Source organism: Anguilla anguilla, chromosome 1 (assembly GCF_013347855.1).
Source record: "Anguilla anguilla isolate fAngAng1 chromosome 1, fAngAng1.pri, whole genome shotgun sequence".
Taxonomy (NCBI): Eukaryota; Metazoa; Chordata; class Actinopteri; order Anguilliformes; family Anguillidae; genus Anguilla; species Anguilla anguilla.
This window is the reverse complement of record NC_049201.1, coordinates 14,160,787-14,188,448: the sequence shown is the minus strand read 5'-3', so window position 1 is coordinate 14,188,448 and position 27,662 is coordinate 14,160,787. Positions and strand designations below refer to the sequence as shown.

Below are 27,662 nucleotides of genomic sequence, written 5' to 3'. Positions count from 1 at the left end.
GTCCCGCCTTCCCCTTTGCTTGGTGAAGAGGGGTAACCACACAGGCAGTGTTAGGGCGCCAAACCTTGATTAACGGCCTACTGCGATGAAATGAAGCTGCACTAAACAGGGACTGCTACAACAAACAGTTGAAATCGAAAGGTCGGCCTGAAAATGCCAACGCAGCAAAGCACAAGAGAACAACTGTAGCACATTTAATGCACATTAACTAAAGACGGTCCTTACCAAATGATTACGGTCTGTTAAACTAATATTTCAACAAATACAACTCAGGGACTTTGACTAGGGGAGTTATGTTAGAGTGATTCCAGCATGCTGATTGGGTTCCTTTGTGGGAGTACTGAATCTTCTGCGTACCCACTACACACTGGCCCTGCAGGAACGGGGGCCTGTTTGTTTCCAGGTTTTAGGGCCTGTGGGACAGAGGGAGGCAAGCTCTGGCTCTCCCCCTGACTAATTGCCAATATTGGATCCAGCAGTGCAAGCCCCAGAGGCTGCTTTCAGATATAATATCTAAACAGCATCGCGATTGGAAATGTACAGTACATTTGGCTTCAATTTGCCTCTTCAGAGAGAGTCCTTTCACTGGGGAATGACCAAGATCACTGCCAGCCTGTCCACCCCACACACACCCCTGCCCCCCGCCCCCCACACCCACACACACATTTACACGGCTGTTGTACAACAGGGAGGGGCATGAGTGGTAGACAATGCCGATTACGTGGTGGCGATCTCATGGTGTGTAATAAATTCACTCAGCAAAGAAGCAAATCTAAAGTGAGCATTTTCCCTTTTATTTGACATGACTGTGACAACCACTTCCCTTTGGTGAAATTCTTTGATCAAACATAATAATATATAATCATTAAACATTTAAAAACTAACACTTCCACAGCCATAGAATGCATGTAAACCTTGATCTATATTAACATTCACATTTTGAGACGTAATTACATGTGACCAAATAATGAGAATAGGCATTTTTATGTGTGAGAGAAAATCTTAAGTGCTTGGCTTCATCGCAATATATGGAAAAAATGGTTTTGTCAAATGAAATGTGATTCTCTATGATGTTGAAGTTATGGTCATCTTAGTAATTATAATTGGAATCCATAAGAATAATTACTCCCAGCAGCTGAAATCCAATTACATCTGGTGCAGTAGAATAGATAAAAACACAATCTGTAAGTAACATTATTCATTAAAAATATACATAATTGCATTGCCCCGAGATTGTCAGGAATTATTTTGATTATAAATGGTAATAAAAATGGTGCAGCATAGATAATATGTGTGCTTCCAATCAACATTGGTGCTTCCAATACAATACATAACTGTGACCAAAATGTCCGGTTCTAAAATGTTTTGCCCACCTGACAGAGAACCAGGAGCACCAGTAAAGTTTAAACAGTTGGAAAGCCATTCGAATGGTCTCATAGCCTCTGATTGTCTGGCACATACATCTGTAGAGATGAAAACATTACAAAAGTTCCTCAAATAATACAATATAGATTGTGGCGAGACTCCAGAAACAGTAAACTTGCTCCAGAAGATGATTCCCACGGTCCGTGGATAAACTCTTCAGCACCAATTACTTCCGGTCCTTAAGGAATGCAGCTCAATTCTGACTCCTCTCTCTCTCATATCTTTGATTCTGTGCTCATGTGCACCCTGAGTGTCTCGTGTGCGTTTCCATAGTGATACTTCTCCCACGTGTGGTCCACCCCTCAGCATCGGTCCGGTCAGGGGTTCTGTGCCCAGGTGACGATGATGACGCACAAACTCAGAAGCCCCACGAAGACGCCAAACACCACCAGAGCCACAGCCTGTGGAGAGAAGACAGCTCCTAGTTGACCCAGTAGCATGGACAAGCACATTTAACTTCACACTGTAACCTTGAACAAACTGACTGCACAGACACACACAGTACTAAATTCCACATCTCAAATGCATTCCTCCCAAATTAAACTCCTGCTTAGACACAGCGTTCAAATGATACACTCTTCTATAGTCAAGTTCTCACTCATTTTTGCAGGCAGTCACTGCTCACATTGAGTACACCAAGAACACTATCAGTGAAATTAAACATTAGGACATCCATGACGGCTAGATGTTACAGATAAGAGCTAAGAGCTTGTGGGTTGGTAATTCTTTTGACCATTACACCATAAACGAAAGCTGAGCACATACACTGATGGCTTGAGGGGATTTCAGGGGGTCTTCACTGATACGGAGGTAGAAGAGTCCAGGATACACAAACAAAAGACAGGTGGAGGTGGTAGATCCTGGGACACAGAAAAAAAAATGTTTTAGTGAATCTGTGAAATTCAGTATTTAAGTCATATGCCAAAGCTGCTCAGGTACCAGGGTTGAAAAAATTATCTTCTTTTGTGGACACAAAACGTGACCAAATCTCCTGGATCAGGGCTAATGCCAAAGTGGCCAACGCTCACTCACCCACCACCCCGAACACATTCTTAATGTCCGGGACGTAGATGGCCAGCAGCAGGACCACAGTCAGCAGGAGGACGGTGACCACAGCGTGGTGGACCCAGGAGAAAGGCTGGTCCCCCCGAATGAGCATTATCGCTGCCTTCCGGGCCTGAGAAAATGTGCAAGGAGAGTCACCTGCTGCCCCTCTGCTTTCATAAGCAATCACCCAACACCATCCACCCAAAATAAATCCCCCAAGCACCACCCACCCAATCAACCGACATCAACCACCCACCACACCTATTTTAAATTAAAAACAAAGTTTTTGGTCGGAATGGCTAACTGTCTGCAATCACAGACACGTTCATGCAGGAACCCTACTGCCGTGTCTGAGGCATGTACACAGTCACGGCTCTCCTCCAAAACACATGCAAATGCAGCTTTAACATAAGGTACACAGGCGCCCAATCGATCAGCAACGCAACGCAGACCCCTAACCAACTGAACCCTCCCATACTCTGGGCAAAGCAATCGCCAACTGTGTGTTGGCACGGTCCGGATTCCATCTGAAACCATGGGGCTCATCTATGCACCACAGCGAGGTGCCTTAACCGAATGAGCCACCCAGCAGTCAGACACTCAACAACTCTTTGAGGAAAGCAGAACTCCTACTGCGAAAAGAAAATGTAGGGCATCCTTCAAAGTGAATCACAACGTGAGCCAAGCCAGGGACTTAAGTAGAAAAACAGCTAAAAATATCCCTAATAAGGATGTGTTCAGATGGAGACCACTGCAGTGCTGAGCGAGCTGAATTTCAGCGCTGTGGTTGAATGGAAGAGAAGAGGGGCTTTAGCATAAGCAAGGCCCAGCTGATGACACGCGCTGGGGAAATGAGAAAATAAGTACAGCCTAGGGCAGAGACCGTGTGTGTGCAGCAGCCAACCAAAGAGGAGCAGAAGACTGACACCCACAGTAACGCACTCACTGAGCATGGAAACTAGGACCAAGTTAGCACACCACCCTGTGTGCTAAATAGGGTGTGTTTGCACCATCACTCCGTAGTGGCAGGGCAATGCACTGCAGATGGAAGGCTGGTGTATACAGATACACAATGCGACCAAAAGACAATTCTGTGCTTACCCGACAGTTTGGGGAAGGCACTTTCCTGTTTCAGCATGACAATGACCCGGGCACATACTTTTGCCATGTAGTGGTACCGTGTGGTTTTACGTTGATGACGGTCAGGCTGGACTCACTGGGAAGTGTATGAGTGGCACGGTCAGCAGCACAGCCAGCAGGATGGCCAGACGGACGGTCATCACCAACATGTCATGAGGCAGGTAACGGTCATATCCCAGCAACAGCTCCGAGTCCACATGCTCTGTCGATCAATTGAAGAGGTGAAAAGGACTAATGAGCTCAGGTTATCCTCCAAAAGCTTCCTCCAACCAAGTGCCAAGGCTTCCCAGAGTTCTTACCATAGAAGGTGAGGTAGCCGAACAGGGAGGAGACCAGATAGACGAGGAAACTCAACGAGATCCCCACATTGGCAACATTCTGCATCTTCTTCTTTGTGGGTCTAAAATACAGATCGTCAGGCACAGCGTTAGCAATAACCTCATTACAACCCACATGCAGTACGCGTAGACCGCCACGTAAATGTCTTCCCTAGTCTGCGGTATTGTGAAAACCATTAGATGATATGTGAAAGGAATCTAGGATTTACAAAGACAGTGAGGGCAGACGTAAACGTTGAGGAAATGCGAGCGGGAGCAGGGGGAGACGGACACTGACCGGTGCAGTTCACAGTAAATGGGCAGCACAGCTGTGTGGCACAGGAAGGAGTAGGCCATAGTGGGGATAGCGTAGGCGCTCTGGAAAACACATGTTACATCTCTATCATCATGAATAGTCAAGTGCTACTGGAAGGAGCCATTCAAACTGTACAATATATTATTACTTATAGCAAATGGGGGGGGGGGGGGGGGGGGGGGGGGGGGGGGGGGGGGATGGGGGGGGGGGATAATAGTAATAATAATTAAAGTTTAAATAACTCCTTAAAACAAAGTGAGACCTTTTTCATTTTGCGATTTATCAGGGTGGGTTAAAGGGTTCACAGTTTGCACAATCACAGAGTGACGGATGTCGCTGTTCTGACACTCAAACTCCATCATGGACTTAGAAGCTTAACTGCACAGCAATGTTCTGTCCCCCATACAGCAGCACGCACAGCACAGATGCACACCGGGTGCGAGCAGTTCCTTAGTCTGCACAATCCTGGACTGCATGTTTGAGAAATGTCACCCGAAGACGCTTTCAGGAGTGCGGATCATGCAGTACGGGGATGCACACTGTTCTAAAGCTGGTAATCCCAGGCTACCCTGGATACAGACATCTGACAAATGAATAAAAATAACGACGCCAGTGACAAATGGCTCCTCGTGAGCTGTCTTTCCGGCTTTCCCAAGAGAAGGCAGCGTTTCCACTAAATCATTCCGTTATTGGAAAACGGCGTTTGGGGAAAAAAAAGGGGGTGCGGGCTTACCTTACTGGAAATGGCAAAGAGCTTGGGAATGCATTCTGGGTCGGAGAAATTGCTGGACTAGAAAAAGCAAAAGCAGGAGGAGAGAACGGTTTTACATGCTGAGTCACTGACGCTGTGCGTCTCAGGCCTGGGCCTGAGGAACCCCTGTGTGCCCAACTTAGTGAGACCAATTCTTTACATTTAACTGAGCTTTGACTAAAATACTAGTCTGCTATATTGACTTCTTGTTGTACCTTCTACCCTAATGAAAGGATAAAAGCAATTGGTTGATTAATTAATTCACTGACCAATCCGAAGGAGGTGAACTTAGCAGGAATGAAAAATAAAATATACAGAAAAATACCCAGGACCACGGTTTGGAACCACAGCAATAGAAAGCCACACAGCTTCCCCTTCCCACACCCTCCCTCAAACCCCCAAAACCCCAAACCAAAACCCGCCAAACCCCCCACCCCAATGAAAAGAGGAACATCTCAGTGAAGTATGGCGTTTGACACATTTCAGTTTAGCATGGCTCAGGACATTTCTGTCTCCTGTCTAACTGACTGTGCTCCAGTTGGAGATGGGGGTCAACAGTTGGCACTTCAGAGGAACTCTAAGATCAAGAGCTCAGCAATGGGCTCCTTAGAGGGTCCTGAAAGCATGGGAAGTGTGCTCCCAAATGGACCCGCAAGGTCAAAGGTTACATCCTGCCATTGGCCAGGACAGATGCTTCCTCCCAGGGATGACTGCGGTCACTGTGGTCTACACTACAACCAGGTCACAGTGGTTTAAACCTGAACCACATCACTACGATGTAAACTGCAAATATGTCACTATGATCTAAACACAGTAAAATGTTGTGTTAATTTAACTCTACCAGAGTTAGATGAAATGAGCTTAAATAAGTCCATCAGAGTTAATGGACTCAGTTGAGCACTATGTTACACATTGAAACCATAACCACATCACTTACTGTGTACCCGATTCCACACAACACCCTGCACTCTGGCCACTGACAAACTAAAATGAAGTTTGCATGCAGTCAGCCACCTCCCTTTACAACAGTGCAATAAAGGATAATAACGATAATTTAACAGCTCTGCATGTCTGTCTAGCTGACAAATCGACATTTTTATGACGGTCACCTGAGATGGAGTCAGAGTGTCATTCAGTGGGAGGGGGCAGGGGATAGACCATTTCTTGATGACAACCTATAAGAGAAGGTAGTCATGGAAACAGTGCGGGGCAAACTCTAACTCTAACTCTAAATCACAGTGCGGGTGGGGGAAAAATTCACATAACAATCACAATGGACTGGACTGGACTGCGCTGAACTCACCACGGCGGTGAAGAAGAGCATGAAGACGAAGGCCAGGCTGCTGGTGTAGCCCAGGAACCCTGCAGAGTGAGAGTGAGAGTGAGAGTGAGAGTGAGAGTGAGAGTGAGAGTGAGAGTGAGAGTGAGAGTGAGAGTGAGAGTGAGAGTGAGAGTGAGAGTGAGAGTGAGAGTGAGAGTGAGAGTGAGAGTGAGAGTGAGAGTGAGAGTGAGAGTGAGAGTGAGAGTGAGAGTGAGAGTGAGAGAGTGAGAGTGAGAGAGTGAGAGAGTGAGAGAGTGAGAGAGTGAGAGAGTGAGATAGTGAGATAGTGAGATAGTGAGATAGTGAGAGAGTGAGAGAGTGAGAGAGTGAGAGAGTGAGAGAGTGAGAGAGTGAGAGCGAGAGAGAGCAGTGGTGACACTGGAAGGCCCGGAGGCCCTCTCTCACACAACGCCAGAGCAAGCACAGCCACTAACCGATCTTTGGCAGCATAGCTAGAGGCAGCACCACACAGAACATCACCAGCATCAGCAGGACCCAGCCATTCAGGTACCAGGGGTTTCTGTAGAGAGAGAGAGAGACAAAGGCAGACAGACAGTCAGACACAGACAGACAGACAGACAGACAGACAGACAAAGAGAGACAGAGACAGACAGATAGAGAACTATATACACATATATATATATATATATAGAGAGAGAGAGAGAGAGAGAGAGAGAGAGAGAGAGAGAGAGAGAGAGAGAGAGAGAGAGAGAGAGAGATAGAGTTGGGGGTTTGACACAGAGATAGGTTCACTGCTATAAATATTACCACATATAAAAGCAATATAGGAAAGGTGAATTAACATCTCGTAAGCACAAGACCTAAGTAGTCACGGGAAATGCCACTGCAAAGTCTGGACAGCCCCTCTACCCTTCTTATGCTAGGTCATTACTGCACATAACAACAGTGGCTTTTTCCAGTATAGTAAGTAACAAAACACAGCCCCCTGAACAGAGGGGGAAAACTCCATTGCAGTCCCCCCTCCACGGTTTCTTCCCTCAGTTCTGTATTTAACGATCCCCCACCCCACCCCCACCCTGCTATCCCAGAGCAGTGTGACCAATGTGGAAGAATTCTGCCCTTTGCGCCCCGGGCTGCTCTAACCGAAAGCAGGCCGACTCGGGGAAATTTGTCTTCATTTCGTGCCTAAATGCAGCGAGACAGCTCTTCATGTGTTATAAATTAAGAGCTTTTACTCACAAACCATAACAATTATGCAATTCACATGCAAACAGCTTCATTCCGCCAAATGAAGGGACTCGGTCAGATAGGCATCAGATGCCAAAAGGCATTTTCCTCGCAGTGGAACGGCGAAGCGGTTTATTCCAGGACCCCAGGAATGACGGGGGTGACGAATGTGGAAGGCATGCCGGCACGGGCTGGGACGGGACGGGGGCCGGGGAGCGCGGAGGGGGGGCGACGGGGGGGGGGGGGGGGCAGGCGGGGTTTGGGAGCTGTTTATTTGGCTTGGTGCATGGGCGGGCAGCACCTGCTCCGACATCATCACTAAACAAAGTGACCTCTGTTTGGCAGCTTCACAGCTTCTGTGTTGCTATATTAGCCGACAGTATCAGCTCTCTGGCTGCAAAGCGCACGCCGTTAATCTTCCTCTGGACTTTCCTTTTTCTCGACACCAAACACCGCGTCCGCGGCAACCACGAACAAAACCCCCGCTTTAAAGCTCGAGCGGCGCGGAGGGGCTACACGCTGCCGTGAGGTGGCCTCTGAAAACGATCGTGTTGTGCATAATGCAGCGAGACCTGGACATCGGAACACATCTGCTGGAACACATCTTTGCACTCGCCCATACGCACATCCTACCAGGCTACTGGTTTTTCAGAATTATAATCAAATATATAGGAAGCAAACCAAGTCAAGCTAAGCTACTATGCTAACATTGTGTGTGCGGCTGTGTACCAAAATGGATAACAATAAATAAAATAAAATAAAATAAAAACACACGCACACGCACACGCACACAAGGTCCCAGATTTGGATCCCAGGCGTGGCACTGCTGTTGTGCTGTTGAGCAAGGTACCCTCATAATCCTGCTTCAGTAAATTTCCAATTGCCAAAACTATCAAATTATCTAAAAAAAAAAAAATATTGAAAAATCAGAGACTAGGGAAATTGGTAGGCAACTGCAATGCTGTACGTTCAATTCCTAGGTGAAGCACTGGCCACTGTTTCCTTGATCAAGGTACACAACTTAAAATGCTTCAGTAAAAATATTCAAAAGAACGTAAGCCGTGCAAGTCAGTCTGGATAAGAACATTTTGCTAAATGTCTAAAAATAAGAAAATCAAAACAAAATAAAAAAGCACTGGACCACCACAGCAGCTCAACAATTGGCTTCCAATCGTGGAAGCGGAAACAGAAGCATCCGATCTGTATGTAAACTGGACAAAGGCGAACGGAAGCTTTCAGCTCTGCGGAGGACTGTCTGAAGAGGCCTTCCGTCCTTTCAGTCCTCCTCAGCCCCCCCCCCCCCCCCCCCCCCCCCCCCGACCCCCTGCAATCTGAAAGGTGAGAAACGCACCGAGAGCCTCGGCTGAAAAGAAACAGCTAACGGAAATCAATGAGCCAGAGAATCTACCGGAACCGCGGCTCTGCCGCCGCCACCGCCGCCGATGCGCTTTTCATTACGAGAGCAGCCCGAGACGGTCTTTCGCCTGCTTTGCCTTTATTTAAGGGAAAACAGGATCAACACCAAAATCATAAATAATATTAATGTTAATATTAATGTTACTGAACAGTCCAAGTAGGGAGAATTTATTATGTATAAATAGATAAATGATGCCTCTCCAGGCTGGCTCACTACATGCAGTCCTGCATGTTACCTTGCTTGACAACACTGCTCATGCCAAGGAAATAAAAACAATTATGCACGCTACAAGGTCTGAGCAACTGAATCGCTTCCGATTCCACAGTCCGCAATCCTCCAATGACACGGGGATCTGGGGGAAATCTCCACCGGCAACCCTGTGGATAAAGCCCCACCACAGCAGACTTCACTGCATAATGGCCAATTCAGATCTGAAATATGAAACGGTGCACATTTCACAGAATGACCCTACAAGGCCCGGGTACCGCTCACCATCTGTGGCTGTGTGGAGCTGGGGTGGCCAATCCAAGTGCTGCCCATCAGCACGAACGAAGTCAAGACCCTCGGTGCACGCTCCAGTTGTCCATAGATTTTACTATGCCAGCAATGGGAAAAAGCAACGGCCATTTTACCACTTTTCTTGAAAGGAATCTATTAATGTTTCAGCCGAACTTTAACCTCACAAAGTAGCTTAAAATGACACCGGTCCTCGTCTTCGGAGACCAGCTAGAAAACGTTTTCTCTTTATTTGGCAGGCTCGACGTCTTTCTCAGTCAGAAAGCATGAGAAGAGACGTTGTAAAAGGCGCACCCCGAGGTACCATAAAACATTACAGGATGCAGCTGGAGAGAGCTGCTGCGGGTCAGGTGTGACGGTTGTGTGAAGTACCCCCTCGCCCAGGACCTCGTATGACCACTGTGTGCGACGCGAGGCTGCGCCACAGCCTCCCTCCCACCCACACAAACACCACGTGAGCAAACAGCCAGAGGCCTGCAGTCCAACAGCGTCTTATCTGCGCCTAAATACCCAGACTAAAACAAACAAATTTAAAAATCGCGCTTCGCGATCCCGAGATTAACGGGCGCTCGAAGGCGGAATGCGCTTCAGCAAATCCCAAAATTATTACCGAGCGCTCGAGCAGCAATCTACGCGCCCAAGATCTCAAGAAGCCGCTCATTAGCGAAACCGTTTTGTTTCCCCACCGTAAGCAGCAATTATAATGGCAAAACTGATATAAAGCTGTATCGGCGTGATTGAGGAACATGTGCAAGAGATTTAGTGCAAATTCCTAATGCGGAGCAGATGTGTGGAGATGCCCCTGACTTTGACAGATTGAGCTCAGCGGTGACTGCTCTCAAAAAATCAGTACAGCAACAAAGGAATAATACAAGTTTAGTTCTTGGAATCAGACTTTTAGCTTAGAAATCTGCCACAGAGAGAAAAACAAATGAGGGTAACTCATGTTGATGAAGGCAGATTGATATTCTCCCTCAGACTTACATTTCCTCCATCACTGCTCTACACTGGGCACCACCAGAGTTTTAAAGCTTTATTCTGATCCTGGTAAGAGAGATCGTTATGATGGAGTATAGTGGTGAGGAGTGGTTTTTTCTCTGATATTTACATCACATACTTCAAGTCTCTGTGATGAATCTAAAATGGTGGATCGGGTAAAGCTGCTCTGATCTCATTAAAACAAGTTCCAATAGCCTCTTTGAGAATGGAAACTTTCAGACTGCACAGAGTCTGGAATCTCTCAACCATAATTCAAATGCACAATTAGACAATTCGTAAATTAAAAAATTACTTTGCAGGGATGACAGTTTCACATCTATTGTTCCATGCTAGTTGTTTGAGGCAAACCTCCCGTGAAGTAAACAAAGGCTTGGCATGAAACAGAAGGCTAGGGCTGCCACAGGACATACCCAGAAGGCTCTGGGCTCAGGAAACTGATGATGGCGGCAGGCAGTTCTGTCTTAATGATGAACATGTAGGAGGACATGGCTGGAAAAAGGAATAAAAAGACAGATATCACATAATGAAAAGAGAAAGAGAACACACGCAAACACACACAACCACACCAGCACACACACACACACACACACATTGCGCACTGTACACGCACTGACATCATGCAGTTGCTGGAGCGACCTTGGTCTCCTTGGAAACAACAGCGCACCGCAAAAAAATAAACAAGCTATTACAAGACCCCGTTCGCTTTTCAAATAATTTTTTTTTTTTTTTTTTTTTTTTAAATACTGACGGCTCAGGTCAGCAAACCAGAGGGGAATGTGCAGTAAAGCCGGGCGTATTAAATTGCAGGCATTAGCCGGATGCTTCAAATCTGGGAGTTAACCCCTCCCCCTTTTGAGTGGGCGGGGGAGAGAAAAATACTAATAAAACACAACGCTCCTTGACATTAATCCAGGTATTTCCCCCCTCATGCTATGAAAATGAGAATAGGCATGACTTCTTTTCCATCAACCCCCCCCCACCCCCTGAAATTTGATCAGAGGGGCTTTGGAGCACATCCTGTGGGCCGAGCAGGCCCCACAAAGACCGGCCGGAAAGAGGCAGGCCAGGCCCGGGGAGACAGAGGGGCGCAGTGGCCGGCCCGGCTAGAACAAACCCCCTAATGTAAACTGACTGCTACCTACAGCAGGGCTCAATGAGAAGCAGTTGGCAGGTCAGTCTGGGAGGAAATATTCACTTCTTTGTAGTGAAAAGTGCCAGTGTTTTGGGGGGGGGGGGGCAGCTGTGTGGAGTCTGCCCCGGGGCCTTGCTTCTCCACCTCCCCCCCCTTTAAAAACAACAACAACCTGGACCTTAATCCCGGTGCGCCTGCAATTGTTTTCATTTTTAAATTCTTCCAGCCAACCCCTTGCCCCCAGCACACACTCCAGGAGAAAGGCAGAAAACGGGCAGAACCTGCAGGCACGTCTCATTTCCTGGACCTCCTCTCATCCAGGATCAATGCTCTCTCTCTCTCTCTCTCTCTCGGACGGAAAATATTTTCCGATCACACCCCCTCAAAATGATCGCATTTTGGTACCGCCCAACTTCTCGGAGGAGATCTAAACATTACAGGCCCCAGGGAAGCAGAGATAACCAGGTGTGTCCACGTGACTGTAAACACACACTTCATCTGCATAATAACACTGGACTTCCCACCGGTCCACCCAGTGTGGATTCTGTAAGATCCCCAAAACAGTGGGATCATTATGCATCATTACAACATCCTCCTGGCTCACTATACCAGAAACACACAACTGACCCCAGAATGGATTCCAAACAGCTGTGTGCTACTCAGTAGTGGCAACATATCAGCAGACCGCAATAAATTTCACCCAGTTCAGATTGCCTGCATGCTGTTATAAATTCAGATTATCCAGTCTCAACAACAAACACACAAACAATAAAATACAAACACCAAACACAAGTCCTAAAAATTTCAACAATACAATTATTGTTACTGGTGCAGTGCAATCAACAGGACACATCTGTTTTCCTATCACATAATGAATAATGAAATTATGAAAATACATATTTATTAGTGTTCGTCATGCAGCTGGTTAATGTCCTTAAAGCAAACACGCACACACAAGCACACGTACACACACACATATTGTACCACAGTACTTACATATTTTAGACATGGTCATTGAGCATGAAAGGAAAAATCATTGAAAAAATAAAATGAATAATAATAATAATACCAACACAAGCACAGATGCCACAACAGAAGTCAGAAAATGCAGCTATGCCCTGCAGACTCTGACAGAAGGGGTGTATACTTAGCACAGGGCAAAGCTAGCCTGACTTCATTAAAAGGAGAGCTTGCTCCAGGCCACGCTATAATTAAGGTCAATTGGCTCATCAGCTTTTTGGCAGAGCTAATGAGTATTTACTCAACGGGGGCTAATTGAGCGGCAGCTGAAAGCCCTGGGTCTGGGCGGGAGGATCCGAAGGGCGGCTCTCGTCACTCGTGGCCCGCCCGCCCCCACGGCCCCACCCCCGCGGCCCCCACCGCGTCCTGGCGGCCCGCGCCGGCCTGTTTACCGCCGCTAATGACGCCAGATCACAGGATTAGGAAGTCAAATTTCCCCACAAGCAATGACGACAACAGGAAGGAACCGAGGCGGTGTATTGGGGAGGGGGGGGGGGGGGGTGGTTAATCGCTGAGGATACGCCTCGATGATCAATAATACTAGGAGGTCAGATATCAGTGTGTGTGTGTGAGGGAGGGGTGAGGGGCGTGAGGAAGCAATGGCAAATCCGTCACTCAGGAAGGGGGGCAGGGTAAAGCACTGATGGGTCCCATAAGGCTGGAGGTGAGGGGGGGGGGGCGCGTATCCCAGCATCCAGGTCTCCGCTGACAAGGACTTCTATAAGCGCCAAGGTCAAGTGAGCAGCCCAAAAAAAGCCAATGAATCAGGTAGCAGATAAGCTATCCAGAGGCTCTGGGACGTCGGTGTGACTGAGCCCAGCCTGACAGGAGCAGAGGGGGAAGCCCGGGCTCGGGGGACTACATGCAGAAGGAGCACCCGGCATGGAGGCCGGGCCAGATGAACGCGGTGTGGGAGGAGCACGCTACGGGAGCACGCTCAGACACCAGGAGGCTCCCTCTGCAGTCAGACTGGGGGGGGCCTCCACAAATATACACCGCCCCGGGATCACAGCCGCCTCTTTACAGGAAACGGCAGAGTTTAGGACCGACTGAATGTGGGTCACTGGGCACTATTGGAGACAAAAAGCTTACGAGGTGGAGAAGCTCACTGGGTTTGGACCTCACAACTCTCAGCTGTGCCTAGACAGCCACTTAACATTTTCTTACACATTTCCTACATAACTACTAAAGAAATCTGACTCTGGAAATTCAATTCAGACTCACTGAAGGCAACCAAACTACATACATTTCACAAAGATTTGAGACCTTACCTCCAGTGTTCTGGATGAGAATGGTGCTAGCAACCAGAATCTGGAAAAAAAAAAAACAAGAGAACCATCTCAGTACTTATTTTACTATCTGGCTTTAAAATGCTGAAAATGAGGCATACATCAAGTAAAATCATTAGAAACATGTGACTTTGATAAAGACTTACTTTACCAGGCTTCTGAAAGGCCTGGAAACCCAGACCTTCATATGAAGTGATGGCTGTGGGAGAAAGCACCATATAGCATCAGTACTGCAATCCCTGCCCCATCTCGCATTCAGAGACCAGAGTCTTTACATAACTATCACTGCATGTCACCCACTGATCCTGAGGGGTCTTGGGTATTTGGGAGCACAAGCATACTTCAATACATTACAATGACTTAAAATATGCTCGTATACAGAGCGACTTGTAGAAGTAGAGAACATCAGTGTAAGTCTCAGGAATTTCTATATCACCAAAGAGCTGTTTATGATCCCTGAGTGTAATGTTAATCCAACAAACTATTTGTAGAGTAACAACTCATAGTACCTATAACATTATTACTCTGAAGGGAAATCCAAAAAAATAAAATATGGCTAAAGAGGGTCGAGGAGCCATGGCGCAATCTGCCCCCCCGCCCCCCCCCGACCCATGCAGTTTTTAATCCCTGCACCCACAACTGCAGTCTACTACTCTAGACAAAGAAGAACAGGGGCAGAAACCTGAGCCAATACCAAAAAACATAAATAACAAAGCAACAGGAGTGTTAGCACACTCCCTGCACTTCCATCTTCAAAACAATTATTTTTATTTCTAGGATGTAAACCTATCATAATGGCTTATCATAATGGCTTCAATGTCAGTAATTACAAGCTTCAAAAGAACAGATATTAAGGCTGTCAGTAGCAATGCTTAAATGAGCATTCTGACAGATTTATATATGGAGATAATGACATCTTTGAATCTTTGTGACTGATCGTCCCATTAGTGCTGAAGCAGGGCAGAAGCCCCGCCCACTGCTGACAGGTTAATGCACACGGCCCTCCTCTGAGGAGAGGTGCAGAAGCTCCGCCCAGGGAAAGGAGACGGGGCACTGTGGTTCTTACCTGTCTGGTCACACAGCTTGAGGAGGAGGTGAATGGAGTAGGAGGCGAGACCGGAGACCAGCAGGAGGAGCAGACTGTAAAAACAGGGAGCGGTATGCAGGATGGTGCACAGTTCCACCTCACACACAGGCAGGGCAGTGGGACACAACCCAGAGGAGCAGAGGCGTTTCTCACACGTCTTACATTCATACCGGCAGTGAGCTAAACTCCTAGCATGCTCATGGCAGCCAGTATACTCATGCAGATGTGCTGTTTGTGCCACGTGTTACAAACGCACTGCCGTGCCCTGGGTCAGTCAAGGGGCCCAGGAGAGAAACAGAGCACAGGGGAACGTGGCCATGTGCACACCTCTCACGTTCGCTCTCTCTCTCAAACTCACGTTCTGTCTTTTTTTTCCCCCTCACACATGCACTCACTCCATCATTCCCCAGAAGCCCAGAATGGTGATGTAAGCAATGGCACACTCACATTCTGTTCTCTCGCTCTCTCACATTCTTTCTTTCTCTCACACACACTCTCTGGCTCGCTCACCAGAAGCCCAGGATGCCGGTATTGGTCATGGCGTAGGCCAGGCCCAGGATCCCGCTCCCCATGATTGCATTCATCAGGTTGAAGACGCAGGAGCTGAAGGAAGCCCCCCCAGGACCCTGCGCCCCCGCAGCCTACACACACAGCAGAGACAGGGGGGTCAAGACATTGGGGTACACCGGTGGCGCACAATGAGCGTCCTAGAACTCCATTGCTTATAGTACCAGCAATGATCTAGTGATCTTACACCATAAAGATGAAAGGTCAATCGTATCCTGACCTTGTATTGTTACACTCTGGAGAGCAACACTGATCTGTTCTCCACTACTGTACATCACACTGGATAACAGCGCCTGCCAAGCGATTGTAACGTCATGGAATTAAATGATCTGAAATTTGCCTAATCAACAGCTACAGCTGCAGGCTGCTCATGTATCATAAAGGTTTTACTGTGGTCTGATATAGGAGTGATTCAGAACTAGCATATGAAGCTATTTAGTAAACTAAATCAGGGCAATTGTTTGGAACAAGAAGCAGCCCACGCTGGCCCTCCAAAAACTTTCAAAATATTTCAAAATTTTGATAATGATTCATTAAAGCAAATCTAGTTTCTGGCTGAAGGTTCCACACCATCTACAGCATGCTGTATATGAACAGGTATATCGTGTACAAGCGCTGGATTTGGGTGCAGGGCTGATTGTAGAAGAGGACATGGTAACAGTGTCGAATGGGAAGCAAAGGACAGGAGCTTTGCCTCCGGGACAGCTGCAGTAGCTGGGCAGGATTGGGTCCTGCGACCCCCAGCTCTAATAGGAGATATCCGGGCCGGTTCCAGCTCACGCCTCCCTGTTCCAGGCTGGGACGGGGATCACCGGGCTTTGGGGCCTCATTAGCTGGCCATCCGATCCACGCGGGCCCACCCAATGACACCCCCCCGGCCCAAAAGCCGATAATAACATCAAAGAAAAGTTAAATCTCCAGAAGGGGAGAAGAGGATGCGCATTATTAAACAGGGGCTAAATATACAGCGGCGGAATGTGTCAGGGAAGCAGCGCCGCTCTGCTAACAAATCATTAGCACGTGCGGAGGATGCTTTAATTAAAAGGCAGCCGTGCGCTCGGACAGCCGATTGGACAGCCGGTAAAAGAGCCAGCCAACACGTTCGCGAGGGCCAACAAATTCTCAAAGCGCGACGCAAAATTCTGAAGGCGCGTGAGCAAATTCTTAATTAAGGAAAAGGGCAGAGGGCTCATCTCTGATGCCCGGCTGGGGCTCACTTGCTGATTGGAACTGGAGGGGAGGAGCTACTGCTCAAGCTGTTCCTGAATCTGGCTGCTTTTTTTCTTTAGAATATTGACCTCAGGGAGATGTACTGAAAGGAACCTCAGGGAGATGTACTGAAAGGGATGGATCGTTTTTGTTGTTGTTTATCCCTGAATCTCCCTACTTTATTAGACTGATCTCAGAGAGACGTCATTGTTTGTAAAGGGTTAAAGATTAACAGCATCCACTCAGCCCAGGAGCCAGGAAACAGGACCAGCAAAAAAAAGAAGAGGAGATAATTTTCTGGGGATAATCTGGACAGACTCCTCCTTCAGGACAGACTGCATAAAAACTGGAAACGGGCCAACCAGCTGCATGCATATGTATATTACCCATAAAAACAATGGGCAGTGATGTAATACGCAACGTTATTGGCAACTGGCTTTGGGGAAACAGAACACTGGGGAGTGTAGTTCACTGACAAGATGGGCCGAATGCACTGACTTTGATAAGCCCTTCTTTTAACTATCTGAAATACAATTCAGCGCAATGCTAAAAACATATTTACACACACACTCACACGCACAATCGCACACTACCATATATAAAGGACTGCCAAAGTTAAAGCATTAATCTTACATGTTAATGTAAAATGATTGAGGCATTAACTCCTCTGTCATCATTCGACACATCAGACAGGGAGTATAACCAAATACCAGAGTTATTAATATATCCCAATGAACACTCCAGCCGAAAAACATTTAATGATAAATTACGCTGTTAACAGCTGAAATAGCTTTTACTCTGTGCAAATAAAATGACTTCCTTTCTTTGTTTTCCTGCTCTTCATTATTAGACAAGTCAACATCTAAAGATAAAACTAAAGAGATCCTAAAACCTTGCATAAATGACAATATTGCTCAATTGATCAAATGATTCTTAAACTTCTCTGATAGATTTTGTTATATTAATTTTATTTACTGAATAGTGAGGGTTGTAAAGCTGGAGACAGTCAAACAGATAAGATTATTTGCAATCAAATCAAAGTCTGATTTGTATGAATTGCCTATGCTCTTACACCGGCTAAGTGCATCTGATTGACTCAAATGAAGTTAAATTTGAAGTTAGGAGTTTCTGTATTTTCTTTTAAAAATACTTGTTGGTGCTTTTTTTATTATTAAAAGCTGTTTAATTGGAGCTTCATTCACAATGCTTCATCACAAAATTGTCATTAATCACAGCAAACCCTATAATTGACTACTTTCATTTATTCTTTGTTACATTTATTACATTATTTCTTAACAGCCCTGTACGTGTCTTTTTTAAATGAGCATTTAAACATTTTGACAAGCTAAACATTTACATTTAAAAAGGAATTGATATGGATGCATTTTTATTTATCCCTTTCACTTCAGATACATGATCTGTTGCTTGTGCATCAGTGCAGGCTTCCCCCTGCACTCCAGCTGAAGACATGTCTCTATAACTCTCAGGTTCAGGGTTCCCTGATCAATCACCTTTCATCTCACTGTTTGAAGTCCCAGATCTGCATATAGAGCACTTTGCTTGCCCAGCTGAAAGTTACAGTAAGCTGGCCAGGTTGGGGAAGGCCAGCACTGCAGAGGGATGCTGGGGGGGGGGGGGGGGGGGGGGGGGGGATGCTGATGCTGACACAGTGCAGCGATGCCCCTGGGGCAAGGTTGAACACGCGCAGCACAGCACAAGCGTAGCCTAGCCTAGCTGGCATGACAGTCTGCTAAAGGGGACCTGGCCAAAGATTTGAAAAGGGAAGAGAAAATGTACCCTCACCTTTCAGATCACATGGCCTCATTTCTACCTCAATATATCCAGATCACCACAGGTTCTTGAGTGTTATATTATAACAAAAAGTCACCTCTAAACACCAAGAAACCACTTTTTTGTTGGACATATTAGATGCTTCATGAATTATACAAGTAAGCCCTGAGAAGTAAACATTCAAAAATATTTTTAAACACTATTGGTGATTGATATTATGGCTTGTGAGTTATGCTAATTAATTATGGAAAGATGCCCATAATCTGCTTTAGGATTATCTAACATATAGCAGAAGATATCCTACATGTTTACAAAATGCTATCAAATTATGTAAAGTCTTGCTCATGAAAAGAACCACAGGACCTCTGTGCTGCGATCGTCTTACTCCTACTGAGGTGATGGGCTTGTGTAGTATGTCTATTCAAACTATTATAACTAATGGCGTTTTGGACGTCTTTAAAAAACAGTTTCATATAGTTGTTACCACCACAGGGAAGGACAGCACAAGATTTGATCATATGACTTTTTTGGCTTTCAGTTTCGCTTGGGACACTACCAGCTCTTGGATAATGTTCTCAGCCCAGAATTCATTAAATCTCAGCCCAGAATTCATTAGTTCATGTGCAAGCTACAGGATTGGTTCTAGGAGCAAATAAGTAAAGTGGTACATGCAGTGAAATTAAAGAATCAAACTGTTTAAGTCAAATTCACATTCTGAGATGTATAATGGAAATAACAGTGGAATACTTACATTTCCCAGTAAAGGTGTCGACTCGTCGTTATCCCTTTCTGGAAGTGCCTGCAGCGTGCCGTTCGCTTGGACTGTAGGGTTACGATTATCGTTCTGACTCATTATTGTAATGTGGTTAACCGTAAAGTATTGTAACCGCTATCAACAGAGCAACATATTACAGATCAAGCTCCAGTGCAGCCGTTTTTCCGAGGACAAGAAAACGTTTGTCACTCACTGGAGTAGTTCAATATATCGCTCAGCTGTTTAAACCAGTGTCACATGACACAACAGAGCACTGCGCTTCCGCTTTCGCTCGTCGACTTTAAAAATACGTCAATCAACTCTCGTCCAATACCCAAAAGGGATTGTTCGGTCCCACCAATAGCAACAGTGTATGCATATTACGTTTATCACAGTCCGTCGACTATTTATGATGTATATATACGCATGGCTACGGTGATGTTGAGGTAAGGAGAGAAACACGCTCCTGCTTTTTGGGTATTAAGTTATTTAACAGCACGAGATAAACACCCTGCGCAGTCGGTAATGTTAAAATAAATAAATAAAATGTCCTGCACGAATGTAAATTACATTACAAATGCACCGTGTCCCTTCTATAGTCGAGTTAGCTGATTGTGACCTTAGCCGGACAGTAATAGTGCAGTTTTCTTACCAGTAAAGCTTCAATAAAAAAAAATTATATTCCCTGGTGGAAATTTCGACTAACAGTCTCAGATGGAATCAAGCTAGATATCATCTGGAATTTGGTGATGGTCTGCTGTCTGTACCAAGCTGGCCCACCAGCCGGACGTGGTCTTGCCAGCGTGGATGCTATCAACCCACTTGATTTCCAAAACAGCTTAAAACCAAGCTGGAATTTCCACCATGGTTAACTGCTGTCAAGATAATAAAGCTTACCTGCACACTATTAAGTCGTTTTATATGTGAATGCGAGCAACTTTGTTAATTTTATATCTGTTGTTTACCTATGTATTTATGCAGAGAAACTCTGAAGTTTCCTCAGCTTGGTGGGTGAGAGCATAAATGTTAGACAGTGGTGAGAGAAATGAATGTAATGTTGGCTAACTATGCTTATTTATTGTTGCAACAACATCTTCCTAGTCAGGATTTCACCCACTAATCTTGCTGCGCTTCTGTAGAGGTACAGACAGTACTGACACTATAACATGTTACACCAGTGTGAGTTTGGATATGACTGTGCCTTTGTAGTAGTAAGGTAATATGTATGTTTCCATGGCAGGAGTGCTTTCAGATTTCATACCTTTGTGAAGACTCAAAACTGTGTGAACCTTCCGTGCTGGCTCCGCCCCCTCTCTTGCGGGGTCCTGAAGCAAGCGGCAGCACAGCCCTGCAGTTCCCAGAGAGCCTGCGTCTCAGAGCCGATGCCCGAGCAGGAGAGTGGGGCAGACTCTGCCCTGTACACCCCTCCTCCAGGGGTGCGCGGGATGACCAGCCTGGACCGGGAAGCCTTCACGTGGAAGGTGAGCGTCCCCGCCCTGCGCCTGCCGAAGAAAGTGCTCAACCAGCTGGTGAAGAGCCTGAAGAGGGTGGCCCTGCAGCGGCCCGGCATTAAGCGGGTGGTGGAGGACGGCGATGACGCGGACCACCGGCTCCTGCTGCTGGACCCGGCCAGCGTCTCCTCCCCGAGCTCCTTAGGCGACGCGGAGACGCAGGCGCTGGGGAAGCTGGGCGTGGCCCTAGAGCTCCGGGACTACGAGCTGCGGCTGACCTACGAGAACCTGAAGAGCGAGGAGGTGCTGCGGGCCGTGCTGCCCGAGGGCCAGGACATCACCTCGGGGTTCAGCCGCGTGGGGCACATCGCGCACTTAAACCTGCGCGAGCACCTGCTGCCCTACAGGAGCCTGATCGGTAAGGCCACCAAGAAACGCACACCAGCTCATATACACCTTAATAATCACACACCAGCTCATATACACATTAATAATCACACAACACCTCATACACATTAGTAATCACACACCACCATATAAACACATTAGTAATCACACACCACCTCACACACACATTAATAATCACATACCAGCTCATACACACATTAGTAATCACACACCACCTTATAAACACATTAGTAATCACACACCACCTCACACACACATTAATAATCACATACCAACTCATACACACATTAATGCTCGCACATCCTCTCATACACACAGTCATAATCATCCAACACCTCATACATATATTAATACATATTCTGAAACACATGCTGCTTCACAAACATGTGGAAATGCACTGTACCACACACACTCATTTCTAAGCACCACACACAGCACAGGCTGAAACTGACACCACCACCTCCACTCGTTCGGCAACACACACCTCTGCAACAAGACATTATGAAAGGCGCCAGCGCATACACATTTGGCTGGTGTTGTTTTCACACACTCAGTAATGTGTGTTTTAAATGATGCTGCAGTATCTCCTGAAATGTTCAGTAATGAGGTGGCACTTTTGGGCTGCAGGCCAGTTTTCTCCTCGTTTGTGCGCTGCTCTGTACTGTCAGTTGAGGAATAATGAGTGGTGGCTCACTCACTGCTGATTTCAGCCCATTAGCGGGGCAAATTACACCTCTGATGTTTTACTCTTCAATACCTGGAAAGAAATCTAAGCAACTGAAGCTTTTGCAAAGCTGGCAGAAAACGTTATCGCAAGGTCAAAAAAACAAAATTTTGAACAAACAAGAAATCCAACATTTTATTTGAGTTATCGCATTTTCTCATTAACGCAGAGGACTTCTAAACGTACAAAGTTAGCATCATGTCAAGTGCAACTGCAGATTGTGCATAATTGAATATAATAAAACTTTTACTGAATGTTTATGACAACACTGCAAATATTAAATATTTAGCATCAGCGATGCTTTTATTTTGTAAAGTAACAGCTGCGTATTTGGTGTCTGTCCCAGGTGAAGTTATAATGGACAAGAACCCAGGAGTGACCTGCGTTGTTAATAAGACAAACACCATAGACTCTACCTATCGCAACTTCCAGATGGAAGTTCTGGCAGGAGATGGCAACATGGTGGCCAAGGTGAGCTCACGGTGACCCCTAACGATGCCGTCCCCTCACTGTGCCCTTCTGGGGTAAGGAAATCCTGGCTGAAGAGCACTTTGGTGGACACAAATGCGGCATATGAGTCAAGCAACTGGGTTTGTGATCTTAGATTACAGATTTGATTCCCAGCCATCTCATTTGTGCACTCTTGAAACCAAAATTTGTAATTAAGTTGTGTTCACTCAGTAAGTATCTGTTTACATTTCTGTTTTTTATGTAAGTCAGATGCAAGGTAAACTATTTCATATTTGACCAGTGTGTGATACTTAAAACTCACAAGTGATAAACTCAATACAATGACTAAGCATTCAAGGTTAGCAGGAATAGTAATAGTCAAGCTCTGATATAACTGTACTGTACAGTACACATTGTGTTTTGTGGTTGTGGGCCACAGTGGTACAAATCACTATCAGTATGAACCAATCAGCCATTATTGTAAGTGGAGCTGTTGCCGTGGTGATGGGCGAGTGACCACCCCTTCTCTCCTCTGCCAGGTGCGGGAGAACGGCTGTGTGTACGAGTTTGACTTCTCGCGGGTGTACTGGAACCCGCGCCTCAGCACGGAGCACGAGCGGGTGGTGGCCCTCCTGCGGCCCGGGGACACCGTGCTGGACGTGTTCGCGGGCGTCGGGCCCTTCGCCGTCCCCGCCGCCCGCCGCGGCTGCGCCGTGCTGGCCAACGACCTCAACCCCGAGTCCCACCGCTGGCTGCTGCACAACTGCAAGCTCAACAAGGTGGACGGGAAGGTGCGGGCCTTCAACATGGACGGCCGGGCCTTCGTCCGGGGCCCGCTCAGGGAGGAGCTGCCCGCCCTGCTGGGGGGCCCCGGCCGGGTGCACGTGGTCATGAACCTGCCCGCCCTGGCGCTGGACTTCCTGGACGCGTTCCGCGGCCTGCTGGGCCAGGGCCCGTCCGTTAGCGTTAGCGTTAGCGAGGGAAGCCTGCCGTTGGTGCACTGCTACGGCTTCTCCAAGCAGGACGACCCGCAGAGGGACGTGACGGAGAGGGCCTCGGCCAGCCTGGGCAGCCCGCTGGAGGGGCGCTGCTCCGTGCACCTGGTGCGCAACGTGGCCCCCAACAAGGAGATGATGTGCGTGAGCTTTGCCCTGCCCAGAGAGGTGCTCTTCTCCAATGAGACTGCGGAGGACGGTGAGAAACACGCGGTCTACATATTTACACACACTGAGAACCTTACTGAGGCTACTTACCTAGTGTTATGACCACCATATATTTAGCATAATACTACTTACCTAGTGTTATGTCCATCATACATTTAGCTTAATGCTACTTACATAGTGTTATGACCACTCCCTTTCATTTAGCATAACACTACTTACCTAGTGTTGTGGCCACCATACATTTAAAATAACATAGTCTTCTAAAAGGAAATGCTACACCCACACAGAGGGGTCATAACTTTTAAACCAGGAGAACGTTTCTACTTGAATTACCTGTTAGTGCACGAATGCAATTGTTTGCTTTCCAAAATGTGAAAGGTGCTAATAATTCAAACCTCAGGAGGTTACTCATAAAATATTAAAAAACAGACTCCAATCTACCACCAGTTCTGTTAAACCACAAAAGGAAACTCAGTCACACTGAGGTGTGTCAGGTGTGAAAAGCTCACATTGGGCAGGCTGATTAACAGGCTACAGAGCGGTCATTTGTATTCATGTTTTAGATGCTTAGGAGTGAGGCACACTGTGCTGAGAAACTTCACCTGTGTCACTCAAGGTGGAAATGATACTTTCTGATCATACGCCCCAGTGTTTTAATAAAGGTCATAAAGAGGTTGAATCCATATGCTCAGAGGAGGAGTACAGCTACTGCGTTTGCACAGTACGCCAGTTCACTTATGACAGGTGGAACAAACTAGCTCATCTGGGGCATCCATCCATTCTGCGTTCAGTTCAGTGTTCAGCTTTTTCCTCCATGTTAGCCTACAGATTAATTCCTCTTCTGTACTGTTCCTGTATTCAGGCTCCCCAGAGGAACCAGCCCCAAAGAGACAGAAGTGTGAGGATATGTCTGCCTGAAAACACCCCCAGCACGAAAGATGCTTTATTTTTTATTTTATTTTATTTTTTACTCTACACGGACTGTTCAGTTTGCCTGCTTTTGTCTGATGCTGCTGTGGTGATCCTTTTTTTAATAAAGTACCAATGAGGTAGAATCTGTAAATGGCCCCTAAACATGTTTTTCCATAGGCTTAGGTGTACATGATACACAGTACAAAACCCTCGTTAAACCAAGTGAAGTCATGCAACTGCATGGAAATACGGACATGTATTAACATTTATAAATAAAGGTTTTTTTGAGTAAAATGACAATACTACACTGCTTAAAATACAAATAGAAATGAACTAAGGACTTGAGAGGCTATCCTAAGATGGTCACTACCTGTGTTTAGTCCTCCTCACAGTCTCACCTGCCAGGATTACACCCAGGCTGAACACTGAAAACACACGTCATCTTTTTTTTGTCTTTTATTTTCATAGAAAACTTAATAACAAATGAATAAAAAACACAGATCTGTACACATTGGTCTCTGAGCAGCAGTGTGAGGGGAGCAGGGCTCACGTCACACACAGACAGGGTAAAGGGGGGGGGGGGGGTCTGTGCCCCTGGGGGGTCAGTGCAGCGCGGGGAAGAGCCCGCTGAAGGCGTCCTGCACGGCTCTGTGGCAGGCCAGGCCCGAGGTGTACCCCCCAGCCGTGTCCTGGGGGGAGGCAGCGCGCACGTGGTTCAGGTACCTGCAGACACACAGAGGAGCCGCGTCAGGACAGCGAAACCACTTCATTATGTCAAATACAAGGAAGAAAAACCATCTGTACCTATTTGCTTGGGTACGCTTGCTGTCTCACTAGCAAACAATTATGAGTCTCAGGTCTGGATTGGTATGTCCCCAGGTGGTTGAGGGTAATCACTCTTGCCAGTTTCTTTAGACAAACTGGTAAAATTACATCTAGGGATCACACCTTTCTAAGGAACTGTAAATATTTGTAGAACACAGAGGTAACCAGCTCTGTTCCTGGAGATCTACCGTGTGTGTAGGTTTTCATTCCAGCCCTAACAAAACACGCCTCATTCAACAGCTAGAGAATTTGTTGAGCTGCCAATTAGTAGACTCAGGTGCGCCAAATTAGGGTTGAAGTGAAAACCAACAGGACGGTAGAGCTCCAGGAACAGGGCTGGTTACCACTGCTGTAGAGAAATCACTTTCCCATTCTTTCAGTTTTCTCTCCACTCTATTTTGGCCAAGGTAAGGACGACTGCAATTCTCCAGGAATTTCTTTGGGCTCCAAACCCCAGACACCGGAAGCTTCTGGCGCTGACTGAGGTGAGATGTTCGATACCCAAACGGGGGGGGGGGGGATACTCCAAACTGAAATGGCCGCGCTGCCACAGAGGTTGCCCGCTGGAGAGCCACGACTCGGGCTGCCAGTGAGTTAGCGCCCCCCGTGGGGCGCCCCTCCAGCGCCCCTAAATTAATAATGATGATATAAAAACAGCCCGGCTCTACAACGGCGTGTTTCTTCTTCAATCGCGCAAGAAACGGCCCCCCTGGAGGAGAGAGAGGCGCCAGGCGCCCCCACCGTTGAATGCGTTTGTTAAGAAACCATTAGCCCCGCACGACTTGTTTTCTTTCTCGCGTGTGTGAAGGCACCGAGGAGAACGGGGCGCATTCAAAGGGAGAGGGAGAGCATGGAGGAACCGGGGGGGGAGAGAAGGGCTGAGTTCGACTGTCCCGTCTAATAGTGGTGGAGCACAGTGCCCTTTTCAGGCGCGGGCTCTGGGGAGACGAGGTGGAGGAGAGGCAGACAGCTGAGGGAGCGGGAGTCAGCCGGCGGGGGAGGGCGGGGGGAGGGGGTAGTCCACCCCCCATTCCCCCGAGTGCTTCCCTGCTCCTCACTTTATTTATTTAGCAGCGCAAATCTATGTGGATCCGCACCGCATCTGGGAAGAGGTGCACATTAATGCATCAACAAGTTAGACAGCTGCAGCTTCTGCACATGCACACACACAAACACCCGCAAACACAATGACGTGTGCACACGCGCACACACAACCGTATACACAAACACACACCCACACACACACACCGTTGAGCACATACACGGACACAAACACACACCCACACACACACACCGTTGAGCACATACACATACACAAACACACACCCTTGGGCACACACATGGACACACGCACACACACTCCTGCACTAGCCTATAAAGAGCAGTGGAGGCGCACGTTTCAGCGTGGCCTCGCTAAGTGTGAGCTGCTGATGGGAAAGCCAGTCGGTGGCCGTCTCCCTGATCCTCTCCAGATAAACCCTCAACCCGGGGCAGACGTGAGAGCAACACACCGCCATGTCTGCAGCGGCGGAGAGAGGAGGAGAGACTCCCCTGCGCGCCCCCCCCCCCCACCCCACCCCCGCGCCCGGGGTCCCTCCAGCCCGTCTCTATTATAGTATTAGGTGCCTTCATTTTAAGTGTTCGCAGATGTTCCCCCCGCCCAGGCCCACAGAGCCCCCTCGCTTCACGTCTCCGCAGATTGCAAAACCCCCTCGTGTTTATTTTCTGCCCCGCGCTGCAGTCGGGGGGAAAAACATTAAACTGTCAGTTCGCCTTAGCCCCCCCGTCGCCGCGGTGACGGGCCGCCGCCGGACCCGGCCCGCTCGGGGCTGACCTCTGGCAGCGCCGCCTCTAATCCTTCCTGCCCCCGTGCCACCCGGGTCAGCGGGCGCCGGCTGGAGGTGGGCGCTGACGCTAAATCCGCACAAGCGCCCCTTTTATATGCCCGTGGATTTCGGGAGGCGGCCCGGGGGGACCGGGCCCCTCCGCTGCGGCGGCTGTTTGCTCAGCGAGTCTTTATCCAGAGCAACTGGCGGCGTTCACACCCACCAGAATACGCACCAAAGGGATTCACCGTAAGCACTCTGTTCCCAATCAGGGAACGACAGCCGTTCCCCCGATCGGCATCAAGGCCCGGCTGCCTCCTGGTTAATTCTTCTGTTACCAATATGTTACCAAATTCCTGGCAACGAAACTTTGAAAGCAGGACCGCAGGACACCTGACGGGACTGTCCTGCTGACTGATCAGCACTCTTAACAGTTCTCTGGAGTGGGTTCTGAGAGCTGTGAAGATGTGCTGACACTCGGTGTCCGTGGGGCGTACGTGTTCTTCCTCGCTAAATCCCTCTTTCACAGACTGTCCCTGCCCTGAGAGACGTGGGATTAATCCTCTGAGGGACATCTCTGCCATGCCTTCACCAACCATGTCTCATGTTATGGACAC

At 47.5% G+C, this 27,662-nt stretch overlaps 3 protein-coding genes across 6 annotated transcripts in view; 1 reads left to right on the top strand and 2 right to left on the bottom strand.

Annotated features, from left to right (window-relative positions):
- Window positions 1-771: 771 nt before the first annotated feature.
- slc38a6 (solute carrier family 38 member 6) lies at window positions 772-19,569 on the bottom strand. Of its 3 annotated transcripts, none has more exons than XM_035391491.1 (16): window positions 19,284-19,569; window positions 15,476-15,606; window positions 14,945-15,018; window positions 14,025-14,077; window positions 13,861-13,900; window positions 10,848-10,926; window positions 6,752-6,939; window positions 6,300-6,358; window positions 6,106-6,171; window positions 4,979-5,035; window positions 4,228-4,307; window positions 3,912-4,012; window positions 3,690-3,814; window positions 2,458-2,602; window positions 2,191-2,285; window positions 772-1,826 (listed from the first exon to the last, which is right to left on the bottom strand). In XM_035391491.1, the coding sequence occupies exons 1-16, from the start codon at window positions 19,383-19,385 to the stop codon at window positions 1,743-1,745; spliced, it is 1,479 nt and encodes a 492-aa protein (XP_035247382.1). In that variant the 5' UTR covers window positions 19,386-19,569; the 3' UTR covers window positions 772-1,742. The 3 variants fall into 3 exon arrangements, with proteins under 3 accessions (XP_035247382.1, XP_035247391.1, XP_035247401.1); XM_035391500.1 differs by having other exon boundaries at window positions 6,752-6,837; XM_035391510.1 differs by lacking the exon at window positions 19,284-19,569 and having other exon boundaries at window positions 10,848-10,897; window positions 15,476-15,541.
- A 108-nt stretch (window positions 19,570-19,677) lies between these two features.
- trmt5 (tRNA methyltransferase 5) lies at window positions 19,678-24,545 on the top strand. Of its 2 annotated transcripts, none has more exons than XM_035381937.1 (5): window positions 19,678-19,732; window positions 20,527-21,155; window positions 22,216-22,340; window positions 22,859-23,513; window positions 24,345-24,545. In XM_035381937.1, the coding sequence occupies exons 1-5, from the start codon at window positions 19,713-19,715 to the stop codon at window positions 24,398-24,400; spliced, it is 1,485 nt and encodes a 494-aa protein (XP_035237828.1). In that variant the 5' UTR covers window positions 19,678-19,712; the 3' UTR covers window positions 24,401-24,545. The 2 variants fall into 2 exon arrangements, with proteins under 2 accessions (XP_035237828.1, XP_035237838.1); XM_035381947.1 differs by lacking the exon at window positions 19,678-19,732 and adding an exon at window positions 19,759-19,808.
- Window positions 24,546-24,903: 358 nt separating this feature from the next.
- The window catches only part of mnat1 (MNAT1 component of CDK activating kinase), a 49,505-nt gene continuing 46,746 nt past the window's right edge, over window positions 24,904-27,662 (bottom strand). The window contains exon 8 of the mRNA XM_035381957.1: window positions 24,904-25,117. Coding sequence (XP_035237848.1) covers window positions 24,997-25,117 — 121 coding nt within the window. The 3' untranslated portion in view covers window positions 24,904-24,996. The remainder of the gene's footprint in view (window positions 25,118-27,662) is intronic.

Coding starts and splice junctions, on each gene's coding strand:
- slc38a6 (XM_035391491.1), bottom strand. CDS start 19,385: ATGAGTCAGAACGATAATCGTAACCCTACAGTCCAAGCGAACGGCACG. Junction 6,940..10,847: donor CTGAGCCCAGAGCCTTCTGG/GTATGTCCTGTG, acceptor ATGTGTATATAG/TTCTCTATCTGTCTGTCTCT. Junction 2,286..2,457: donor GAATGTGTTCGGGGTGGTGG/GTGAGTGAGCGT, acceptor TCTGTGTCCCAG/GATCTACCACCTCCACCTGT.
- trmt5 (XM_035381937.1), top strand. CDS start 19,713: ATGGCTACGGTGATGTTGAG. Junction 19,733..20,526: donor ATGGCTACGGTGATGTTGAG/GTAAGGAGAGAA, acceptor TTTCCATGGCAG/GAGTGCTTTCAGATTTCATA. Junction 21,156..22,215: donor GCCCTACAGGAGCCTGATCG/GTAAGGCCACCA, acceptor TGTCTGTCCCAG/GTGAAGTTATAATGGACAAG.